This window comes from Peromyscus eremicus, chromosome 7 (assembly GCF_949786415.1).
Source record: "Peromyscus eremicus chromosome 7, PerEre_H2_v1, whole genome shotgun sequence".
Lineage (NCBI taxonomy): Eukaryota > Metazoa > Chordata > Mammalia > Rodentia > Cricetidae > Peromyscus > Peromyscus eremicus.
In genome coordinates, this window is record NC_081422.1 from 57,272,818 (window position 1) to 57,295,475 (window position 22,658).

The 22,658-nt window shown below is 43.4% G+C and overlaps 1 protein-coding gene across 1 annotated transcript; it reads right to left on the bottom strand.

Annotated features, from left to right (window-relative positions):
* Positions 1-5,758: 5,758 nt before the first annotated feature.
* Positions 5,759-22,200, bottom strand: Fem1b (fem-1 homolog B). The gene is made up of 2 exons (XM_059268060.1): positions 21,801-22,200; positions 5,759-7,463 (listed from the first exon to the last, which is right to left on the bottom strand). Exons 1-2 carry the CDS (start codon positions 22,046-22,048, stop codon positions 5,828-5,830), a joined length of 1,884 nt encoding a protein of 627 aa, XP_059124043.1. The 5' UTR covers positions 22,049-22,200; the 3' UTR covers positions 5,759-5,827.
* Between the last annotated feature and the right edge of the window lie 458 nt (positions 22,201-22,658).

Here is a 22,658-nt window from a genome sequence, read left to right on the forward strand (position 1 = left end):
TAAAGGCTTTTTTATTGTTATACAATTTTCACCTTAGCAAGTCAGTTTCCACATACCAAAACCTCTTCTCTGAAGCTCCACAAAGGAATTAGCCACAGAATCTCCTCGTTTTCCAAGTTCTTCTGCAACCAAGTTTTTGTATAGACTTTGAACCTTTAGGAAACTGAGGTAAGATTTGCATACTTCAAACATAAGGTAGTGGACACAAAAGGCAGATCAAAGTCCAGGTGCTAACGCTCCGGAATCAAACCAGCTGCACAGCTCTGCGGAAACTCTGCTGCAGTTCTAGGCTAGCCTGAGCTATGTAAGAAGGCCCGATCTCAAATACAGAAGAGGAGCCCCAGAGAGATGGCTCAGAGGTTAAGAGCACTGACTTCTGAAACTCAGTTAAGACCTCCACACCACACACACACACTCACTCACTCACACACACAAGCATGCAAAATAAATGTATTTTTAAAATGCAAAGTTCTAGCCAGGTGGTGGTGGCACATGTCTTTAATTCCAGCACTCAGGAAGCAGAGGCAAGCAGATCTCTGTGAGTCTGAGGCCAGTCTGGTCTACAGAGTGAGATCCAGGACAGGATTCAAAGCTACACAGAGAAACCCTGTCTTGAAAAACAAAACAAAAGTAAATTTCTGATAACTTTTTTTTTATAAAAAAAATTACTAAATGAGAAAGAAAACCTTTAAGCTTCCACAAAATTTCTAATAAATACTAAGTAAACAACCACAGCCCACAACACGAAGGAAACACAAACAGTGTGCTAAAGGAACACACATTAAAAACCAAATGAAATTGTTCTTCATTAATCACCCTGGAAAAAAATGAGGTAATCTCTAGTGTCTGTCAATACAGGAACAGGGAAGATGGCAGACAGTTTAACCACCTGTCAGAACTGTAAATACATTTAGACATTTAAAGCAGAGGATCCAAAGCTAGCAATGAGCTTAAGTGGCTGTAAATCACGTGAGTGTTCACTATCACATTACTTAGAAAATTGAAAACCTAAATGCCCACCAATAAAAATCTGGGTAGCCGGGCGGTGGTGGCGCACGCCTTTAATCCCAGCACTTGGGAGGCAGAGCCAGGCGGTGTGAGTGCGAGGCCAGCCTGGTCTACAAAGCGAGATCCAGGACAGCCACCAAAACTACACAGAGAAACCCTGTCTCGGAAAAAAAAAATACAAATCTCAGTAAACAGACTTTTAGACCATATACAGAAATAAATGCTACATATTTTTTAAAATATATATATGGAAATGAAAACATGCTTATTATATTAAATAAACATGAAGTCCACCTGCATTTTCAAGTGAAAAGAAATTATATATACACACAGAGAAAACTTACGGAAAGCTACTAAAAAGATGTTCTGTAATGACTAGCTCTAGAGAGTCCAAATGGGACACAGGGAGAGTTTGGTTTTTTACTAGTTGAGCTGTTCTTTAATATAGGATTTCTTTCCCTCCCACACACATATAACTTCAAAAACCCTTTTAAAATAAACTCAACAAAAGATCTCACATTGAACAATAAAGACACAAACTTCAAGATACTTTTTTTTCAAACATTTACTGAACACAACACCATTTTTCCTTTTACACAGCAAAGTTGTTAGTTTCAAATTAGCTGAGCCATTAGGACTGTCAATTGCCATGAAATCAAAGGTGATTCTACATGTCAAACTCAAACAGAAGACATCATGCAATATATAAATCACTGATAGACCTCGGGTGCAGTCAGCAAGGTTACTATGCTTATTAAAGTCACATAAATGGCTTGACAAGAGTGCACGATAGAATGACATCACTGGCTTGTAATAAACCATGGTGAATTACTAGACTACAACTATGTAGCTCCTCTGCCCCGAGGACGGCAGGATGCGGTGAACATTACAAAGGACAGGGTCTTCCCAACAGGTTACGGCCAGACGTTACTCCCCAGCTATGAACCTCTGAAAAGACTGGGTAGGAAAGCTGGGGGGAGGGTCCCTTCATCTTTTCTCCTCTACCAATTACTGAGCAACAACAACAAAAGCCATGCACACATTTTACAACACCCAATAAGAAAGAGATACAAAACCTGTCTGTTTCCTCGCCTTGCAGGCTTGCATCCTCATGCCTTCATTTTTCTGGTGAGGCCACTCATCCCATGATTCACCTCTAAAGGAAAGCTGACAGTAATTTAGCAGTAGTCACCCTGCAACACATCAAAGATAGACTCCCTATAACCGTCAAGCCACTGTCCCTTCCCAATACAGTAACACAAAGGTACACTCCACAGACCTAGGACTAGAGACCACACTTACTTTACATTGGAAAAGGCAATGTATCAGCACTGTCACTGTAGGATTTATTCCAGATCCCAGGGTTGGGAAAGGGATGTTGTATGCCCTGGCCCATCTCAAGGTTTGGGCAGGTCTATCTATCAGAAATGTCTAAGGAAGCCCCTCTGTGTATATACATAGTGAGGGACTGGCCGACGATATTCAGAATGGAGCTGTGCACTTTCAAAGTAGGAGTGGGCACAGCTTAGAATCTGGACTGAAATCAGTTCATAGAGCAAAAGACAGAAGGTTTTACTCTTCCCTATTAACGTAGCAGGAAGTCTTGTCAGTGAGAAGGGTGTGCTCCTGAGCACACTGACATCTGGATAGCTGATAAAGAACACTTCAGATTTTTATAACTGTCCTAATGAAGTATATATAGACACTTTTATCCACCTACTCAAGAGTTCAGCCACTGGGTACTTCTCAACCAGCAAAGAGCAGACAACTCTCTCCTCTGGCTGCCCTATTCCAAGAATAAGGAAGCTCTTCTGCTTGGATTATCCAAAGCGGCCTGATTTTGAGGAGAAAAATGCTGTTAACACAGAACTGCTCTCTGGAACTTGAATTTTCAGAAACATTTGTCTAATACCGTGTTGCCTGTAGGGAGGCCTTGCTCCCAAATCATAGTTGATGCCAGTCAAACAATGCCCAAGTCCTCCCAATCACCATTTATCAACTATTGGTATAATGAGATCAAAACCCTTCTCAGAAACTAGCAAAACCAAAGCTTGGCAGGTGGGCTGCTTTGGGGTTTGCATGTTTCAAATTCCCACAGTGGGGAGCCTTCAGGTGGTTGGGCTGTCAGAGCAACCAGGGTGGACTATAAAAAGCTATGGTGTCAGAGTCAGTTACCCCCTTCTTCAGCAAGTAAGGGGGTGGGTTTGCTGCCCAGACTGGGGTTAGTCACTGACACGCAAGTGTTCACTTCCTAACTGCAGAAGTGGAAGACACCCTCCTGCACTCCTGGCCCATCCACATTTACGTGACAATTTACATGACAGAGAAGTGTTCTGGGAAATCACTAACACTGCCAAGAAAGAGTTGGAATTCAAAGCATGATTCTACCAATCACAAACAAAGGACAGCCAGGGCTGCAGGAGGCAGCCCAGGAAACTAGCTACAAAGCTCCCACCTTCCACACTTACTTATTTTTCTTTAAAAACAAAAGTTTATGGAACATTTGGCTGAGCTTATTTTTAAAGAATTCTACCAAAAACAAATGATGGAAAAAACAGGCATGAAGATCACTTCTTCCAATAATGGCTTTATACAGGTGCTCCCCAATGCAAATGTGGAGTGACGTTACAGACAGAATTAGACCCTCAGCCAGAGTGCACAATGTGCAGCTACGGTTTAAATAAATCTAGCCAGTTTACCACCAGCATGGCTCAGTTTGCTCCCCATCATCAGCACAGTCTTCCCCCTTCAAAGCTGTCCTTAATTCCATCTCTGTATGGACATATTATCATTATCCTCATATATAATATCTAGAACAGTGTTGGTCCTGGGTAGTGAAGGGGAAAAAATGTTTTTAAAACATGCAACATTATCTGATATTTTTAAGTTTGAGTGCTTAAAACCATACACATTAAAAAACGAAACCAACTGAATACTAAGTGTCACAGCTATTCCTCACTGTCTGCTTCAGGCCTTTGAGCCTGAAAAGGAAAGACCTGACCTGAGCCTGGGCAGAGGCAGGACTAACTCACCTGTGCAGTGCGTAATCTCCTCCAGGCCACTGAGAGCTGCCAGAGCAAGTGGAGACAGAATCTCCTTGAGTCATGTCAGGAGGGTCAAGGTCAGAAGTTCCCAAATTAGGGTCATTCCAACACCTCCCTTTAAGCCATCAGGAAAGCCTTCCTTGTAAAGTCTCCAGTTGGAAACACAGAAATCTATTACCATGGAAGAATTCACCATCCAAACACTCCTAACTGAAGCAAGAACACACACGAAGCACAATGACAGCAACTGTGTCTCGACCCTCGGAGCAGGAAGTTCAAGTCTCTCCTGCCCTCCCAGGTAGTTCATTTTGTGGGGTATCTCTGTTAAGGCCCTAGGTGCTGATTTTGGCTTGGTCATTTTTTATACTGCTCCAACTGCAACCTTCCTTGTCCATTTTAAAAAGCAATATCCACAGGTAAAATGTTTGTGAAATCTTACAGGTTGTTTGAAGTTTATATCCGATGTTACATCATGACAATGCTTTTTACTAAAGGAAAACAAGAAGCTGCGGGTCTCCACTTATGGTACCATGCACTAGGGGTAGCTCAGGCATTCATTTGGCACTAGAGAAAAATTACAGGAACAACTAGTTTTACTTTCATTATCATTCCCAGCATCAGGAGAAGCAGGTGTTCCTTCAACTTGAATTTCTGTGATGCTTAAGAGAAAAATCACAGAACACTCTTGAGAATTGAAATGTTGCTGATATAAGAAAGCAAAAAAAGACCTCAGTACCACATTCCGTGGTAGGAAAGTCTGCAGCTCTGAGATATACCTTCCGTTGGCATTGAGAATCATTTTCCTCATCAAATACTTCATTTCCTATACCCTACTCCCGGTTTTCCTACATCTTACAATGGACTAAGTAAAGACATCAGAAGTGTGTCCTCGTTCATCTTACACCTAACAGGGAGACAGAAATAAATGTCCTCTGGAAAGGCAGTTTCCAAATTTTAAAGATACAACACAAGAAGAAAGGGCTAAAAGGGGACAGACAGACTATCTAGCTATACTATGACAATGTTTCATAATACAGCGTGCTCCTTATTTAGGGCTGTGAGCCAAAAATCAAATGCATGACTGCAATTTAGATCCATCATTACAATAGAGACCGGAAAACAAGACTAAGGGTGGAGTCTAGCAATGTCCACAAGGTTGAGCTAAGATCACCAGTTAGAAGACACTACCCAGCAGAATGCAATCATTTCCATGAATTCAACTTTCCAACAATAACTGCACATAATTTCCAGATTAATAATCAGTAGCTAAGTGTTTCGAGTCCTCCTGGTGTACAATGTGCTGTATCATTCTGCACGCACAATGAGAGTGAGAACCATCCACGCAGGGCACGGGCATCTCCCATTGCTCTCAATGTTCCTTTTTAGTTCATTTTCTTCATGAAATCCTCAAAACTGCTGCACAGATGACATGCTGACATCAGCTTAACAGAAATACTTTTGTAGGCAGCTGTTTAAAACATCATCAATTTCAAATCACAAATGCCCCCTATTACACAAAATATCTTACATTCATTCCTTTAAAAAAAGAAAAAAAAACCAAGAACTGTCCAAACACCTTCCAGTTATACCTGAACAGTGCTGCTCTGTTTAGTGCTGAAATCAATACATGAGACAAGAGCCAGACGGAACCAAGGACGGATGGGCTGAAGGGAGTGGAAAGAAAAGGACAACCTATGAACACATACTTCTATTGTCTGTGATTAAAGTTCTTTACTTTTTAGCACCACATTAAACGATTTTACACATCCAGTCACTTAATGAAATCCAACAAACTCTTCAAGAGTCCGGGGGATCTGGTCTTGGTAGTTAATGTCATTAGCCCGAACTGCTCGGGCAGCCAGGCACTTGAGGCTCATCTTCATCTGAGTTTTTAGTAGTATTTCAGACACCCCAGTCGTACTTTTGTCTAGTGGAGTCTTATTCTGCTTGTTTGTCATGTCGGTGTGAGCGCCGGCCTCCACAAGGCTGATGATGATGGAGTGCAGGGTCAGAAAGTCACTGATGGGCCTGTTGTACTGGACGATAATGTGGAGGGCGCTGTTCCCCTCGTTGTCGACGGCATTCACCTCAGCACCACAGTCCAGCAGGAGCTTTGTCACCAGTGCATTGGGAAAGCTGCAGACATCGTTGGTGTGGAAATCATCGACTGGTGTGTTCGAGTTGACAGCCAGGTGTAGCAAGGTGAAGCCTTCCCGTGTTCTGGGGTCCAGGTGAATCAGGTTGTAGATCTGCTTGTTAATTCTACACTGGTCTTCTTCACTACACTGGGTCTTGGTGGAGATGCACACCAGGTACAGAAAGGTATAGAGGTTACACTCATAGTTGTCCATGGCACTGTGGACGTCAGCATCGGAGATATTTTTAACTCTGTTCATACTCTGCTCTATTTCCAAAACACTGCATCTCAGAACACATTCTATGTCTGGGGCCTTCACAGCTTCGTTGAGGTGTATCATCTGGGAGAAGACTTGAGCAAACCGCAGGAGATCCTTGTGGGTGTTCCTATTACCTTTCTGCCTGAGGTGTAGCGCGTGAAGCCACAACTTGATGCACTGCTCAAACTCCATGTTGTCAGCATAGACAGCCCCTCTGTAAATGATGGGGTGGGAAACATCAATGTTGTCAGCACCTAAAATCCGTTCCCGCACTATAAGGCCCTCCATGTGAAGAGCATCTCTATCTTGCCGGATGGACTCCAGTTCCTGGGGATTCCTACACTCAGTTCTGTTCCCATAAGCATGGATGGGTGGGAGAACCTCTTTTTCAAGAATGTTGTCACCATCCTGAAACCTCTCCAACATGGCTAAATATAAATAGTGGTATGTCTTCATGATGTCATAGTTCTCACGGTCGTTTGCAAAGGAGGCACCCAAAAGCTCCAAGGCTTCAATCCGACTTCTGCGGTCACAGTCGGCATGAGAGAGCAACAGTTCAACCACATCAGCTTTACAGCTTTCCGCAGCTACTTTTAACGGTGTCATCCCATGGCCGTTCACCACTATTGCAGCTCGCCATTTTATCAGCTCTTTCACGATGTCAATGTGACCAGCTTCAGCTGCAAAGTGCAGCGCTGTGGCCCCACAGTGTGCTTTAGCGTTGGGGTCAGCGCACTGTTCTAAAAGGTATCTGACAACATCAGTGTGCCCCTTATATGCTGCGATCATTAGACAGGTGTTGTCATACTTGTTGGCAATGCTGATATTGGCATTATTTTCGACCAAATATTTCACAATGTCCAGTCTGCCATCAAAGCATGCTGCCCGCAGTGGGGTTGAGTTAGTGACTGTGGTGTGGTTCACGTTGGCTCCATGGCTGACTAGAAGTTTAACAACTTCAAAATGTCCGGCTCCTGCAGCACACCAAAGAGCAGTGGCACCATCAATGACATACCTACACACAGAAAGAACAGTCAGTCAGACAATGGGCCCACAGGCCGACATGTTTAAAGGGCGCATTCACAGACTCTAACTGAAACTCCACTCTCCCAAACGTTAATGAACTATCAGTTTGGGTAGAAATGAAAACCATTTCGGCAAAGCGCTTCATACTAATATGAAATCAATAAAATTATTGTTACTGTTATTTCTAAAGTTTCAGTTTTTTTAAATCTAAAGAATACTCTTGGGGGCTGGAGAGATGGTTCAGTGGTTAAGAACACTGACTGCTTTTCCAGAGGACCCAGGTTCAATTCCCAGCACCCACATGGCAGCTCACAACTGTCTGTAACTCCAGGATCCAACACCCTCACATACACACAAAATAAAAAAAAGAAAAAAAGAAAAAAAAAAAAAGAATACTCTCTACCGGCAACAATACATTTCAGAAAACACAAGAGGGTCTGGGGCCAGGCATGGTGGTGCACGCCTTTGATCCCAGCACTTGGGAGGCAGAAGCAGGAGGATCTCTGTGAGCTCAAGACCAGCCTGGTCTACAAAGTGAGTTCTAGGATAGCCAAGGCTGTTACACAGGGAAACCATCTTGAAAAACCACAATCACAATCACAATCTCACACACACACAGAGAAGGGATGTGCTGGGAAGATGGCGCATTGGGGAAAGGACTTGTGATGCAAGCATGAGGGCCTGAGTTCAGATCTACAGCACACACGGAGTGCCAAGAGCGGCACGTGTCTATTATCCCAATGTTACTACTGTGAGCTGGGAAGTAGACAGGAGAATCCCCAAAGCTATGGGCTAGTTCCTCAGGTGCACACAGCATCTAACAACAAAGTAACCTGTCTCAAGGTGGAAGGTGAGGACAAATACCAAGGCACATACATACATACATCCCCCAAAAAAGAAAAGCAAGCAAATGAGAGGGAATGTCTGCAGGTCTGTATGGTCTTCATCAAAGGCATGCTGACTTTTCAGAACATAGCATGATCCGCCTCTCAGTAGACCAGGGACCCCTCCAGGTACCAGGATTCCCATTTAGAAAAACATCTCCAATTCCTACATAATGTTCTGTTAGATGTTGCTTTAGGGAGAAAAAAATAAAAAGCAGCAGATGATTAGCCCTAAGACAGCAGTTCTCAACCCATGAGTTGTGACCCCTTTGCAAACCTCTATCTCCAAAAATATTTATATTACGATTCATAACAGTAGCAAAATATGAAGAAGCAATGAAAATAGTTTTGTGGTTTGGGAGTCACCACAACATGAGGACTGTATTAAAGGTCACCGCATTAGGAAGGTTGAGAACCGCTGTCCTAAGATTACCTGAGCTACAGCAACAAGAATGAACAATCACTGGTCCATACAACACAGACAGCTGTATACTGCCTTCCTTTGGGAAAGGTACTGGATGGCAGGATGCACATGGAGACTTACTAAACAAATATGCTCAGCATGTATAATATAATATATAATAATATAATGCTGTATATAATAAATGTGCTTTTTTTAAATCATGCTATGTTATGAAAAGTTAAGCTGTGTGTGTATACTGTGTCGGTATTTATTCCTGAAGCAAACCATTAGGTGTTAGCAAGAGCAAGAAACACTAGCATTTGGAATTACCCAGGCACCTCCCTGACTTGACACTATGAACACTGAGGCTTCGGTTACCAGGTTCTCAGGGCCTCAACTACAAGCAGGGTTTGCAACCTCTACAAAGCTAGGTTTTTTTGACAAGTCCAACCTGTCCCACTTTTCCCCCAATCTCCTTTTCCTAATTTTAATCCTACTGATAATGGTTTCATGGAACCTAAAAAGATTTTTGCTAAAGATATTTAGAATTACTATGCTAGAACCAGTAAGTATACCTGACAATATTAGGGTAGATCACTGACCAAATCATTATTCACTACAATTAAGCACACAAAAAAATCTATTGAGCTTCTTACTACACAACCTTATGCTGTGAGGCAGGCCAAATTATAACCCCCACAAAGTGAGAGGGTGCAACACCCATAATGCCTTGCCAAAAGTCAGGTGTTGCCAAGGCAGCTGGGGCACCTCCCTGTCTCTTTCGAATTCCAGCTCTTATAAAAGAGGCTCAACTCTTGGCTGTGGCAGGCTGCCCTGCTTTTCTGTCTTCTACCAGGAAAGACAGCATTCTTCTCTGCAAGATGAGGCCCTCACCAGACAACTCACCCTCCCTTCATCTTGACTGTCCCAGCCTCCATGATATGGGAAATAAATTTCCACTCTAAGACTCACCTAGTCTTAGCTATTCTGCTATCGCAGCACAAAATGCACTATGACTTAGAGAAGAGAGCAGCTGGGCGTGGTGGTGCACATCTTTACGACACACAGATACAGGGAGATTTATGAGTTTGAGGCCAGCTTGGTCTACGGAATGCATTCTAGGACAGCCAAAACAAACAGAAAAACTCTATCTCAAAAAACAAAGACTTATGGGGGGTGGGAGGAGGGAGGAGAGGGGGATCTGTGGCTGGTATGTAAAATGAATAGAAAATTTAACAATAAAAAAGGCACCCCAGTATGTGTGCATGTGTGTGTGTAATGCACAGGCACAGATGTCACTGAACATCTGGAAGTGAGAGGACAACTTGAGGGAGTTGGCTCTCTCCTTCCACCATGTGGGTCCCAGGGATGGAACCAAAAGCTCAGGTCTGGCCACAGTGATCTTCACTGGCAGAGGCCGTCCCACAGGCCCTGTGTTTGTTTTTGATACAATGTATTAATAATCAGTCTGGAAAAAGTCCTTTTGAAATTGAAACAAATGTTGATGTACAATGTTTCCCTGCAGTTGATACTTTTTATGATATTCAAAGACCTTTTGGAGTATTTGGTCATAGGCAAATCTATTAGTTACTTATCTGCAAGATGGGCATGGTAATACTATCTACCACATAGGGCTATTGGCAAGTTACTGTGAAGACTGAGCTATACTGCACACTAAGTAGTTAATACAGCACTAGAGATAGTGAGGTATTTTGTATGAACAATTTGATGCATTTGAGCTATTTTTCTTTAAAGTCAGCTATACCTCTTTAAATCTGTATAGCTTAGATATAACTGTAAACCTAGTAAAATTCAACTTTTTTAAATTTTAATTTAGTTATCATATATGCAAGTATATTTGTGTGTTCATGTAGCACAGCATGCAGGTGGTTGGAAGTCAGAGGACAATTTGTGGGAGTTGGTTCTCTCTCCTTCCATTATGCAGGTTCTGCAACTGAACTTGGCAGCAAGTACCCTTATCTAATGAGCCATCTCACCAGCCATGAATCTTGAGTGTACATCTATAGACTCATTTTCTGATCCAGGTGTAAAACATTATGGTCACCCCAAATGTTCTCCTTGTGCCTCTTCCCAGTCAGTTCCTCCCTAGATCATTTACCTGCATATGAACTTCCTATTAATGAAGCCATGAAGCATCTTCTTCATATTTGGCTTTTTTCACTATCTCTGTGAGAGTCTTCCATGTAGTTAGGTGTATCAGCAATTTCTTTTTGAATGCTATATAGCATTTTATTGTATGAGTTTTCTATAGTTTATTTTTGGTTTTTCCAAGACAAGGTTTCTCTCTATAGCCTTGGCTGTCCTGAAACTTGCTCTGTAGACCAGGTTGGCCTTGAACTCAAGAGATCTAGCAGCCTCTGCCTCCTGAGTGCTAAGATTAAAAGCCACCAACTACTTCCTAGTTCCCTACACTTCACTTATCCATTGTCCTCTTATTGGGCATTTTGGTTGTTTCCAAGGGTTGACTTTTATAAATAAAAGTTATTCTGAACATTGCTTTTTGTTTGAGACAGAGTCTCAGTACGTAGTCCTGGATATCCTGGAACTCACAGAGATCCCCCTGACTCTGCTCCCATACCATCCTCCTGTACTGGAATGAAAGCTATGTGCCATCACTCCAGTTTCTCATCATTGTGAAGGCTGAAAATCCAAGACCAGGAGTCAGCAGGTTTGGGTTTTGAGCCTTCTCCTCCTTGCATGAGGTCATTTCTCTGCTTCCCTGGTTTCTCTTCTTCTAAGAACACTGTTCTTACTGCATTATGGCCCTGTTTTAAATAATGAACATTCTCTCCAGGTTCCATAGAGAGATGTACTGTGGCAGATTTCAGATGATCATGTCCTTTAATAATGCAGCTACTCACAACAAGGCAAGATGGAGGGATAGGAAGTCCAACACCATGGGCAGTCTCATTATGTAGGCTAGCCAGCCTGGTCAGCAGATAGCTCAGGCTGGTCTCAAACTCATGTTAGTCCTGCCTCAGCCTCCCAAATGCTGAAATTACAGACACATCCCACTTCCCAGAAGCATATTAACTTTTTTTTTTTAATTTATTTGTATTTTATGTATGAGTGCTCTACATGTATACCTGCATGCCAGAAGAGGGCATCAGATCCTGTTATAGATGGTTATGAGCCACCATATAGTTATTGGGAATTGAACTCAGGACCACTGGAAGAGTAGCCAGTGCTCTTAACCGCTGAGCCATCTCTCCAGCCCCACATATTATCTTTTTAATAGTGTCTTTTAAAGAACAGAAATTTTTATAGCTGTGATTTTTATAATCATAATTTTGCTTTTTGATTTGTAAGAAATCATGACCAATCCTAAAATCATTAAGGTAGTCTTAAGGTAGTCTATGATCCTTTTGGGTTTCTTTGTGTAGTCTTGGCTGTCCTAGAGCTCACTCTGTAAACCAGGTTGGCCTTCAACTCACAGAGATCCACCCGCTTCTGCCTCCTAAGTACTGGAATTAAAGGCATTAGTCATCACTGCTCAGCAGTCTATAATCTTTAAAAAATTCATCTTTTTGCATTTATTTGGGAGAGGAGGGGAGGCATGTGTCAAGGTTGAAGGACAACTCTCAGGAATCAATGCTCTCCTTCCACTGGGTAGTTTCATGGGACTGGACTCAGGTTGTCAGGCTTGGAGGAAAGCACTTTTACTCACTAAGCCATCTTGTCAACCCTAAGATAGTCTGAGGAAGAAAGAAGGAAAGAGGGGCGGGAGTAAGGAGGAAAAGAGGGAGGGTCTCTAATATTTGCTTTTTAACTTTGAAATATTCTATTTATTCTTATGTGTATGGGTATTCTGTCTAACATATGTCTGTGTACCACATGCACGCAGTGCCTGTGGAGATCAAAGGCAGGCATTTGATCCCCTGGATCTGGAGTTACAGGTGGTTGTGAGCCAACATGTGGTGCTGGATCCTCTGGAAGATTAGTAAATGCTCTGAACTACTGAGCCATCTTTCCAGGCCCTGATAGTTTAAATTTTTGTGCACTGTGTGAGGTAAGAACAAAGGCTGACTTTCTCCCACACTACTTGTTAATTGCTCCAGCACTGTTTATTTAGAAAGTGTGTCTCCTACCTGAATTTCACTGTTTTTCTGGACTTGAACCCGGGGTATCACACACCCTAGGTAAGTATTGTACCACTGAACTACATTCCCAGTCCCACTGGAGCCTTTTTCATTAGCAGGTGACTCCACGTGAGTTTATTTCTGGAATGTTATCTTGATACATTATTTTACCCTTGCATCCGTAACACACTTAACTATGGTAGTTTCTTATTTTTTCTTCAAAATTATCTTAGTTACATTTCCACATACTTTCAGGGTTGACTTGTCAGTTTTCACACAGGTGCATATGCACACATAGCCTGCTAGGAGTATGATTGGGGTAACAGCAAATGTAGAGATCCCTTCGGTGGAATAGTCACACTCTGAGGCTACTGAGACTTCTAAACCACGGACTTGGAGTCTTTCTGTTTGTTACCTTCTGTTTATCTCAGAGATACTTCGTAATTTTCAGTGCAGAAGTCCTGTACATTCTTCCTTTGGTTTACTACTAGAGAGTGATTATTTTATGATAGTATTTCAAATGGTATGTTGTGACAATGAAAACACTTTAATTGAACTCTGTATATTAAGTGAAATTTAAACATACTAATTTTAATTAGAATGAATTTTAGTTAGACAACTGTTGGTAAAGGGACAGTGGGCAGTCATGAAGCTATTCTTATCTAACATTCACTGACTACTCCAACTTCTTATTTCTTTGGGTGATTTTTCTACACTGGGCTAGCCTGGAAATTACTATGTAACTCAGGCTGGCCTCAAACTGGTAATCCTCCTGCCTTAGCCTCTCAAGTACTGGGATTACAAATATTCACCATCATGCCTGGTCCTGATTAATTCCTTAGTTTACAAACAAATAAATAATGAAAATAAGAGTGGTATTTTAAGCTGGGTATGGTGGCACATGCCTAAATGGGAGTCGGGGGCAGAAAGATCTTAAGTTTGAGGTCAGTCTTTGCTGTATAGTAAGCCAGTATTAACTTCCCCACACACACACACAAAAAAGAAAGAAAATAAAAAAATAATTGTTTTATTTCATTTTTGAGACAGGGTCTCACTATGTAGCTGTTGGCTAGCCTGGAACTTACTATGCTCTAGGACTCAGCTGGCCTCTCTCTACCTCCCAAGTGAGAAAAGGTAATATTTTAATTGCTAGAGTTAAAAATAACCTATGTAAAGGACCTATTTTAATGTAACACTTCTTGAGATTTAAATAGCTTATATTTGTATCCCTAGCATATAACAATTTCATCTTTTTAAAACCAATACATAGGGCCTAAGGAAGCAGCTCAGCTGTAGAGTATTTGCAGAGCACGAGCAAGGCCCTAGGTTTAACCTCTAGCACCAACAAACAGCTTCCTACTACTCGTACACACACACTAAAAAGCAACAGCTCCCCAAGCCAGTGCAAGGACACATTGTAGCTAACCATGTTAATACCAACATATATTAACTATGTATTTGTTTTTTATTACATTGTACTTACTTTGCATGTTTGGGAAAGTTGTGTGTGTGTGTTCTCTGAGTCCAAGTACTATATAAGTACAGGTACCCATAGAGACCAGAAGAGGATGTCGGATTCCTTGGAGCTGAGTTACAAGTGGTTTAGCCACTTCATGCAGATTCTGGGAACCAAACCTGGGTTCCCTGGAAGAGCAGCACAAGCTCTTAACAGCTGAGCCATCTCTCCAGCCCCCTCTTTTAAGCATTAGGGGAGGAAATGAAACAAAAAGTTACTAGAATAGTTTTCTAACCTCAAATTTCCCATAATCTATGATGAAAACGTAAAAATTAATTTTAGGTACATATGTACTTCACTTGATTTTTTAAAAATTATTAAATTTTATCTTTTGTTTTTTTGAGACAAAGTCTCCTTATGTAGTTTTAGCTGTCCTAGAGCTAGTTCCCTATGTAGACCAAGCTGGATCGAACTCAGAGAGTGCTGGAATTAAAAGCATGCACCAGCACACCCAGCATTATTACATCTTAATTACTTAGTGTGTATTTGCATACACATGCACATCATGACATGAATGTGCGGATCAGAGGACAACTTGCAAGAACTGGTTCTCTCCTTCTACCTTGTGAGTTCCAAGGATTAAATTCAAGTTCTTGGGCTTGGTAGTAAGCACCCTTCCTCATTAAGCCATCTTGTTAGTCCTTCACTTTTTATAATGGAAAGTAACTTTGGTCACTTTACTCTTTCCTGAGATAGTATGGTAATTTCCATTTTTCCTTTATTCATATGAAATGTGATAGGAATTACAGAACAATCCCAATAACCTACTCTTTGGCTTGTTGTTTTGCATGTTCATGTGTGTATGGTGTGCATGTGTGTATGATGTGTATGTGTATATGTTTTTAATGAGGCAACTAAAATTCAGATATTTTCTTACCAAAAAAATGTATATATACATGTGTGCATGGATGCTCATGTGTATAACCTATATAGCCCTAAAACAAAAATACCAAATTTTTTAATAGAAGATAAAGACATAATAAAAATAACACACCATTTACTAAGTTTCCATGAGAGAAGCACTGTAGAACAATGATCTTGGAGCTGGTAAGATGGCTCAGCCAGTAAAAGCACTTGACACACACCCTCAACTGAGTTCAAGCCCTGGAAACCACATCTAAATTAATTATTAATTATTGGTTGGGCAGTGGTGGCTCACGCCTTTAATCCCAGCACTCAGGAGGCAGAGGCTGGCAGATCTGAGTTTCAGGCCAGCCTGGTCTACAGAGTGAGTTCCAGGACAGCCAGGGATACACAGTGAAACTCTGTCTCAAAAAACAAAAAACAAAACAATTATTAACCATTAAATAATTATTAATAATTTAAAAAGCAAGATCCAGTGGCTCACATCTGTAATCCCAGCCCCAGCACTGCTAAAGCAAAATGGGATGTGGGAACAAGAGCCTGCATATACAACTCTACAAGAGAAAAAATAAGAACCCCCTACCTCAAAACAAAATAAATAGAACATAAAATAAATAAATCTGCTTAAAAGTTGATCTTTCAGGTCTTGATCAAAAATTTTAATGTAAATTCTCTACTATATTTTATCTTTTAATAAACAATAACCTGATCAATCCAATGTCTTCAAGATGAAAGCATCCATGAGGCATGGAGCTTTTACAGTGGAGAGGGTGTTCCTACCACTATATCCTGGTTCTGCTTGCCATGGAACTAAACTACCTGGTTCAGGCACTGGGCGTGACATGACAACTCATTAGATAGGCATCATCAGCACCTTAACTAAAATCCTGGAAATCATTCTCAAGGTCAGTGGAGCTCCCTGACACACTGCCAATTTTTTCTAAGCAAAGTTGGTGGAGGAAGTGGCCCTCCGGCCTTTCCTTTCCCTGGACATTGATTCCTAGCACTAAGAACACTCTACAGAAGACTTCAGCTTCTTCCCGTGTCCCCCACCCATGGCTCAGCAAACCTGCTCAAGAACAAGTGGTTCCCACTCGGGCACAAAGGAGTGTGCCTTCAGCATCTATGGCAGCACGATTATCCCCCAGCTGCAGGAGCCTTCCTTTGTTCTGTTCCCTTTCTGCAGAAGTTCTGGTAGCTTCCCACCACCAACTAAAGTTCTTTTTCATTACCTCAAGGAGCTCTACTCACCTCTGCCAACTCCAGTGTTCACATGCTGAGCCATAAGCAAAATAATCTCAAATAGTATTCCAAAAAGTGTGAACAAGGAATCAAATTATTGACATGAGGCTTAATCTAGGTGGTGATCCCTTCCCTCTAGAGCAGTGGTTCTCAACCTTCCTATGCTACAACCCTTTAGCTCCTCATGTTGTGGTGACCTCAACCATAAAAGTATTTTATTTTTGTTGCTACTTCATAACTGTAATTTTGCTACTGTTATGAATCATCATGCAAATACCTGATACGCAACCCCTTGAAAGGGGTCGTGACCTACAAGCTGAGAACCACTGCTCTAGAGCCTATACTATGAATCCACTTTGGTTTCCTAAGAGGTTATAAAAGCTTTTAGGTGGAATACAGTGTGATAGTTTATCAACTACAAGGATCTGGAACTACCTAGGAGACGAGCCTCCAGGCACACCTATGAGAGAGGGATTACTGAGCATGCCTAAAAGGAATTATACTTATTTAGGTAGGATGAGGTAAAATGGTCCACGCTGAAAGCAGGGGGCACCATTCCAAGTTTGGTCCTGGAATGTATAAAGGAAAAGGTGAGCCAAACACCAGCATTCACCACTCTGCTTCCTGACTATGGATGCCATGTGACAGATGCTTCCAGTTCCTGCTGCCTGGACAGCTTCAAGATGGACCTTTGAACTGTGAGCAGAAATAAAATCTTTCTTCCTTGAGTTGCTTTTGTCAGAATATCTTATCATAGCAATACAAAAAGAAACTAAGGCACACAGTAAACAACAAAAGCAAGCAGCAAACAAAAACCCTAAAGTGGGTGTGGCAACACATACCTGTAATCCCAGCACCAGGGAGGACTTGAGTTTTAGGCCAACTTGGGCTATATAACAAGTCCCTGTCTCAAAAATAACTAACAACACAAATAATTTTAATGTCTGTGTCTCTCTCAGACAAATATACACACAAAGCACAACATATTGAACCTGTCATTACATGAACACTGCTGTGCAAGAGGAAACTAAAATATGAGACATGCTACAACAAAGTTATCAAGCAAACACCTGAAACTTCAAAGACTATATTTAGTAAACAACAGGATAAATGAACAACTTTGCCTAAAACTTTGGACGATGGTATGTAAATCGCTACAAATTAGAAACATTAAATCTACTTTAGTACACAAGAAGAGCCTTACTGGTTCCCACCTAGTCATGGGTATCCAGTGCCAACAAAAATCTAAGGGAAGAGGTTAACTTTTCAAACTTCAGCCCCAGGGTGGGGACACAGCAAAATGGCAGAGCACCTGCCTAACATAGGTGGAGGCTCAAGGTCCTGTGCCCAGTGCCACAAAAATTGTTTTTAAAAAACAAAAACCAGGCTCAGCACGGTGGTGTACCCTTTTGATTCCAGTAGTTAGGAGACAGAGGAAGGCAGATCTCTGTGAGTTCAAGGCCAGCTTGAGCTATATAGCAAACTCCAGGCCAGCCAAGGCTATATAGTGAGATCCTGTCTCAAAAAATAAATAAATAAAATAAAATAAAAGGCTAGGAACTAGAGATATGGCTCAGGAAGAGCACATACCACTCTTGCAGAAGCCTAGAGTTCAGGTCTCAGGACCCACCTTGGGCTGGCCACAACCATCTGCAAGGCAACTCCAACTCCGGCTTCAGGAGATCTGATGCTCTCTTCTGGACTTCTCGGGCACCTTCACTCCCATGTGTTCGTATCCCATACAGACATAATTAAAAATAAATCTTTAAAAAAGTTGGCCTTTACTACAGGAGTGAGCTTCATACTGTTACCAGCACTCAGGCTAACAGGCTCTACATGGCTGAAATTAGTCAGTGAAAACCATTACACGTGTAAATGACCATCTTATCCTGGTTTTCAAATGTCAAAATCTGAGATAACCTACAAAAACCATCTCAGAAACTTGTGAGTCAGCTGAGATGTAGTCATGAACTTCAATCCTTCTCTTTTATTAATTGGCAAACTTGTCAAAAGTAAAAACCTTCCATTTTTTTTCTCCGCAGAATGTGACTCAGGATTGGACCTACCACAGGGATTTAAATACTTTAATACAGCAGCTCACAGCAATAACAAGCCATAGGCTAAATAGATTCCAGAAATCTCCTCTGGCCAAACTGCAAATGGTGGCAACACTTCAGGCTGCAGTTTCACTACTCTCCCTTAGTTTTTGATGAACAACATCAAACCCTGATCTCTGCATCCACCCAGTACCCCACACTCTCTATTGATCCCTCCATCCTCCCAGTACCCCACACTCTCTATTGATCCCTCCATCCTCTCAGTACCCCACTCTCTATTGATCCCTCCATACTCCCAGTACCCCACACTCTATTGATCCCTCCATCTTCCCAGTACCCCACACTCTCTATTGATCCCTCCCCGACACTCTCTATTGATCCCTCCATCCTCCCAGTACCCCACACTCTCTATTAATCCCTCCATCCTCCCAGTACCCCACACTCTCTATTGATCCCTCCATCCTCCCAGTACCCCACACTTTCAAGTGATCTCTCCATCCTCCCAGTACCCCACTCTATTGATCCCTCCATCCTCCCAGTACCCCACTCTCTATTGATCCCTCCATCCTCCCAGTACCCCACTCTCTATTGATCCCTCCATCCTCCCAGTACCCCACACTCTATTGATCCCTCCATCCTCCCAGTACCCCACACTCTCTATTGATCCCTCCATCCTCCCAGTACCCCACACTCTCTATTGATCCCTCCATCCTCCCAGTACCCCACTCTCTATTGATCCCTCCATCCTCCCAGTACCCCACATTCAACTGATCTCTCCATCCTCCCAGTACCCCACACTCATGTGATCTTACCATCCTCCCAGAACCCCACACTCTCAAATGATCTCTGCATCTTCCCAAGATCCCATATCCTCTTTTTCAATTGATCTCTGCCATCTTCCCAGTATCCCATACTCTTTCTAAATTGTCCTAGCTTGTATCTCTTCTTGCAATAAGCACTGAAACACTGAGGGATATCAGACTGCTGTCTTCTCTTCATGCCTCACTGTTCTTTAAAGTCCAGCTCAAATACTACCTCCTCTGTAAAGCCTTTATTCTCCACTACTACAAAGCTGAGCACTTCCTCTTCCTCTGTTCTCCCTCAGTGGCCTCAAAGACTCCTATAAGCCTAAATGGCAGGGCATCTGCAATTACTCATGTTTGACACCACCACCCCCGCCCCCAAGCTGTCAGCCTCTACAGTGGGAACAGTCTCATCTGTCTCTGAATACAGATCCTTACCAAAAGCTTGACACACAGTAGGTGTCTGACAACTGTCTGCTTTAGAGCTCCCTAATCTCACTAGCTTGTGCAGAATGGTGAACAAGATATTCAGATACAGAGGCTCAAAACTGCACTTTTAATCATTTTAGGAGTTAGGGGTACTTACTTGTTTTTAGTTTGGAGGGAGTTGTTTTGTTTTGGAAACAGGATTTATGTAGCTCTGGCTGACCTGGAACTCACTCTATATACCAAGCTGTCCTCAAATTTACATGATTTTCCTGCCTCCCAAGTGTTGGAATTACAGGCGTACATCACCACATCTGGCATCAGGTTCTTTTAATTATCACCTCAAAACAGCTTTTTCTTTGATGATCCAAGAAGAGTATTAACCAGAGCGTTTCTAAATCCTTAAGATAACTAATTTCTTTCCTGACTGTTCTCTTATCCACCCAGATCTCAACAAGGTCCTTAGCAGCAGCTGCTACTGCAGGGATTCCTTCCTAACTTAATAGATGCAGGTGTTTACATAGTGGGCCCATCCTGCTTCACTCCTCTAGCTGTAGGTAAGTAAGGCTATGAGATGCTGGAAATTTCCAGGACACAGACACCAAAGGGGAAAAACAAACACGAATCAGGTTGCCATCTCTGCTCAATACCACCTTTCTACTACCTACAGTAGGACCGAAGATAAGCCACGACCCAGGGACTAGCATTTCATTAGACTTTAACAGTCCAAATAATTCCCCTCTCATTTAAAATAGAACCAAAAGCTTTTATTGTTAAAGGGAAAAAAAAAAGCAACCAAAATTTAACATTACTCTAGTCATCTTAAAAACAAAACAAACAAACAAAAACCGTTTTAAAACCCACACCTATAATGCTAGCACTTAGGAAGCTGAAGCAGGTTGGGGGATTCCAGAACAGCCTGGGCTATGTAGCAAGACCTGGTTTTGAAAACCAGAAATAGCAAAGATGGATGGATGGATGGAAGGATGGATGGATGGATAAATAGACAGATGCTTTTCAAACAGGTTTTTGGTCAGGCAGTTTTCATTAACCGAAACTTAGCTGCACATTTCTATGCTTAGATCCCATCTATTTCAAAAGAAGAAAATGCTAAAATATGAATGGCTTATTTACTTGCAGGTCAACAAAAACCAACGTAATCAACAAAGCAAACTCTGCATGCAGCTGTAATGTGCCAATCATTCCACGGTCCTTCAGCACATTCAAAAAAAAAAAAAAAAAAGATACCGTCAAACATGATGATTCTGTTATCTTGCCCCCCCCCAAAAATATGTACAATTAACCTCAAAGGAAAAAAGTTAACTAGAATAGTAATTTGTGAACGATATTAAGTGTTCGTGAAGCCTTCCCACCATATCATCTTATAACATGTAATTTAGCAATGGCGTAACTTCTACTCCAGGTCCAGAGACACCTGTGCAGCCAAAAATACCGGCCAGCAATGTGGGAGAGTCAGAATCGTGTCTAGAGATGCCTGGCTGCATGACGAAACCAGGAATCTGCATCTACTGCTCGTTCCAGGGGCTTATTTTGATAGGAAGCCCTAGAGATCTGCTTGAGGCTTGATCCGACCACACCGGGGGTGGGGGTGGGGGTGGGGGTTGGGGGTGGGGTTGGGGGTAGAGAGGTTAAATAAAGCACCAGAAGGTCTTCAATTTTAATTGCTGATCTTGTTAATTTCCTATCTCGATTACGACAGTGCTGACAGAATGGTATAAAAACCTAGAAAGGCAGCCACCACTCCGACCCTGCGTGTTCGCTGACTAATGGAGAAGACTATAGCTCTCAAGACCCAGGGTGTGGCTACCACCTACAGGGGGAATGGGGTAGGAGCGGATCAGAAAAGACGGCAAAAACATAGCCCTGGAAGATGAGGTGGGCATCAATGGGGACTGAAAGGAGATATGAAAGGTTATGAGTCCACATATGAAGACGGGGGGCGGGGGGGAGGATCCAGGACTTGGGAGGTCCGCGCGCGTCCGAGGGAGGCTGGGGTTGGGCTGTACCTACCCGTCGAAGCGGACGGTGCCAGTCTGCTGGGTCTGCACACGGTAGTGTTCTAACAGCAAGCGCACCACCTTGGCGTGCCCGTTGCGGGCTGCGATGATGAGGGGTGTGGAGCGCTGTCCTCCCTGCTGACTGACATAGCCCAGCAGGTAGCGGATATCGCTTTCCGACCGGTTAAGGAGCAAGGCAGCCAGAGTGAGCACCTTGCCCTCGCTGGCCGCCTTGTACACATAGCCAGCCAGGCCCTCCATGGCCGCCGCCAACTCCAACACCCGTTTGGTCGCCACCGCTGCTGCTGCCTTGCGCCCCCGGAGGCCGCGTCCGCCAGCACTTCAGACCCGGGCCCTCACAGCCCATTCAACAGGGCGCCGCCGCCGCCGCGCCCAGGCAGCAGCGCGACCCAGCGAGGGCGGAGACACAGAGGTGGCCGAGCGCCGCCGGGGGCACAACTGCGACCCGGCCCGGGCGGGGAGGAGGACGGTCAGGGCCGCCCCCGAGGCCCCAGGCACCGGCCCTGGGCCGAGGGGATCTCCATGGCGGCCGCCGCCCCGGGCCTCAGGCCGCCTCCTTCCTGCGGGCTGCGACAGGCGCGCGCCCGAGCTACGGGTCGCCGCTGGGGTCTCGAGAGGCCCACGCGCGCCCCGGATGGCGAGCGGTGTGCGCGCCTGCCCCGCGCCGGCCGGAGGGCCTGGAACGGCCTCCGCCTCGCCCCCTCGCCGCAGGAAAACCGCGGGCACTCGCCCACCCGCAATCGGAAGCGTCGAGTGCGAGGAGGGCTGCCGCGAGCCGCGCGTGGGTGTTCGCGGAACGCTCCGGCAGCACCAGCACCGGAACTTAGGGCGAGAGGGAGGCAGCCTCCGC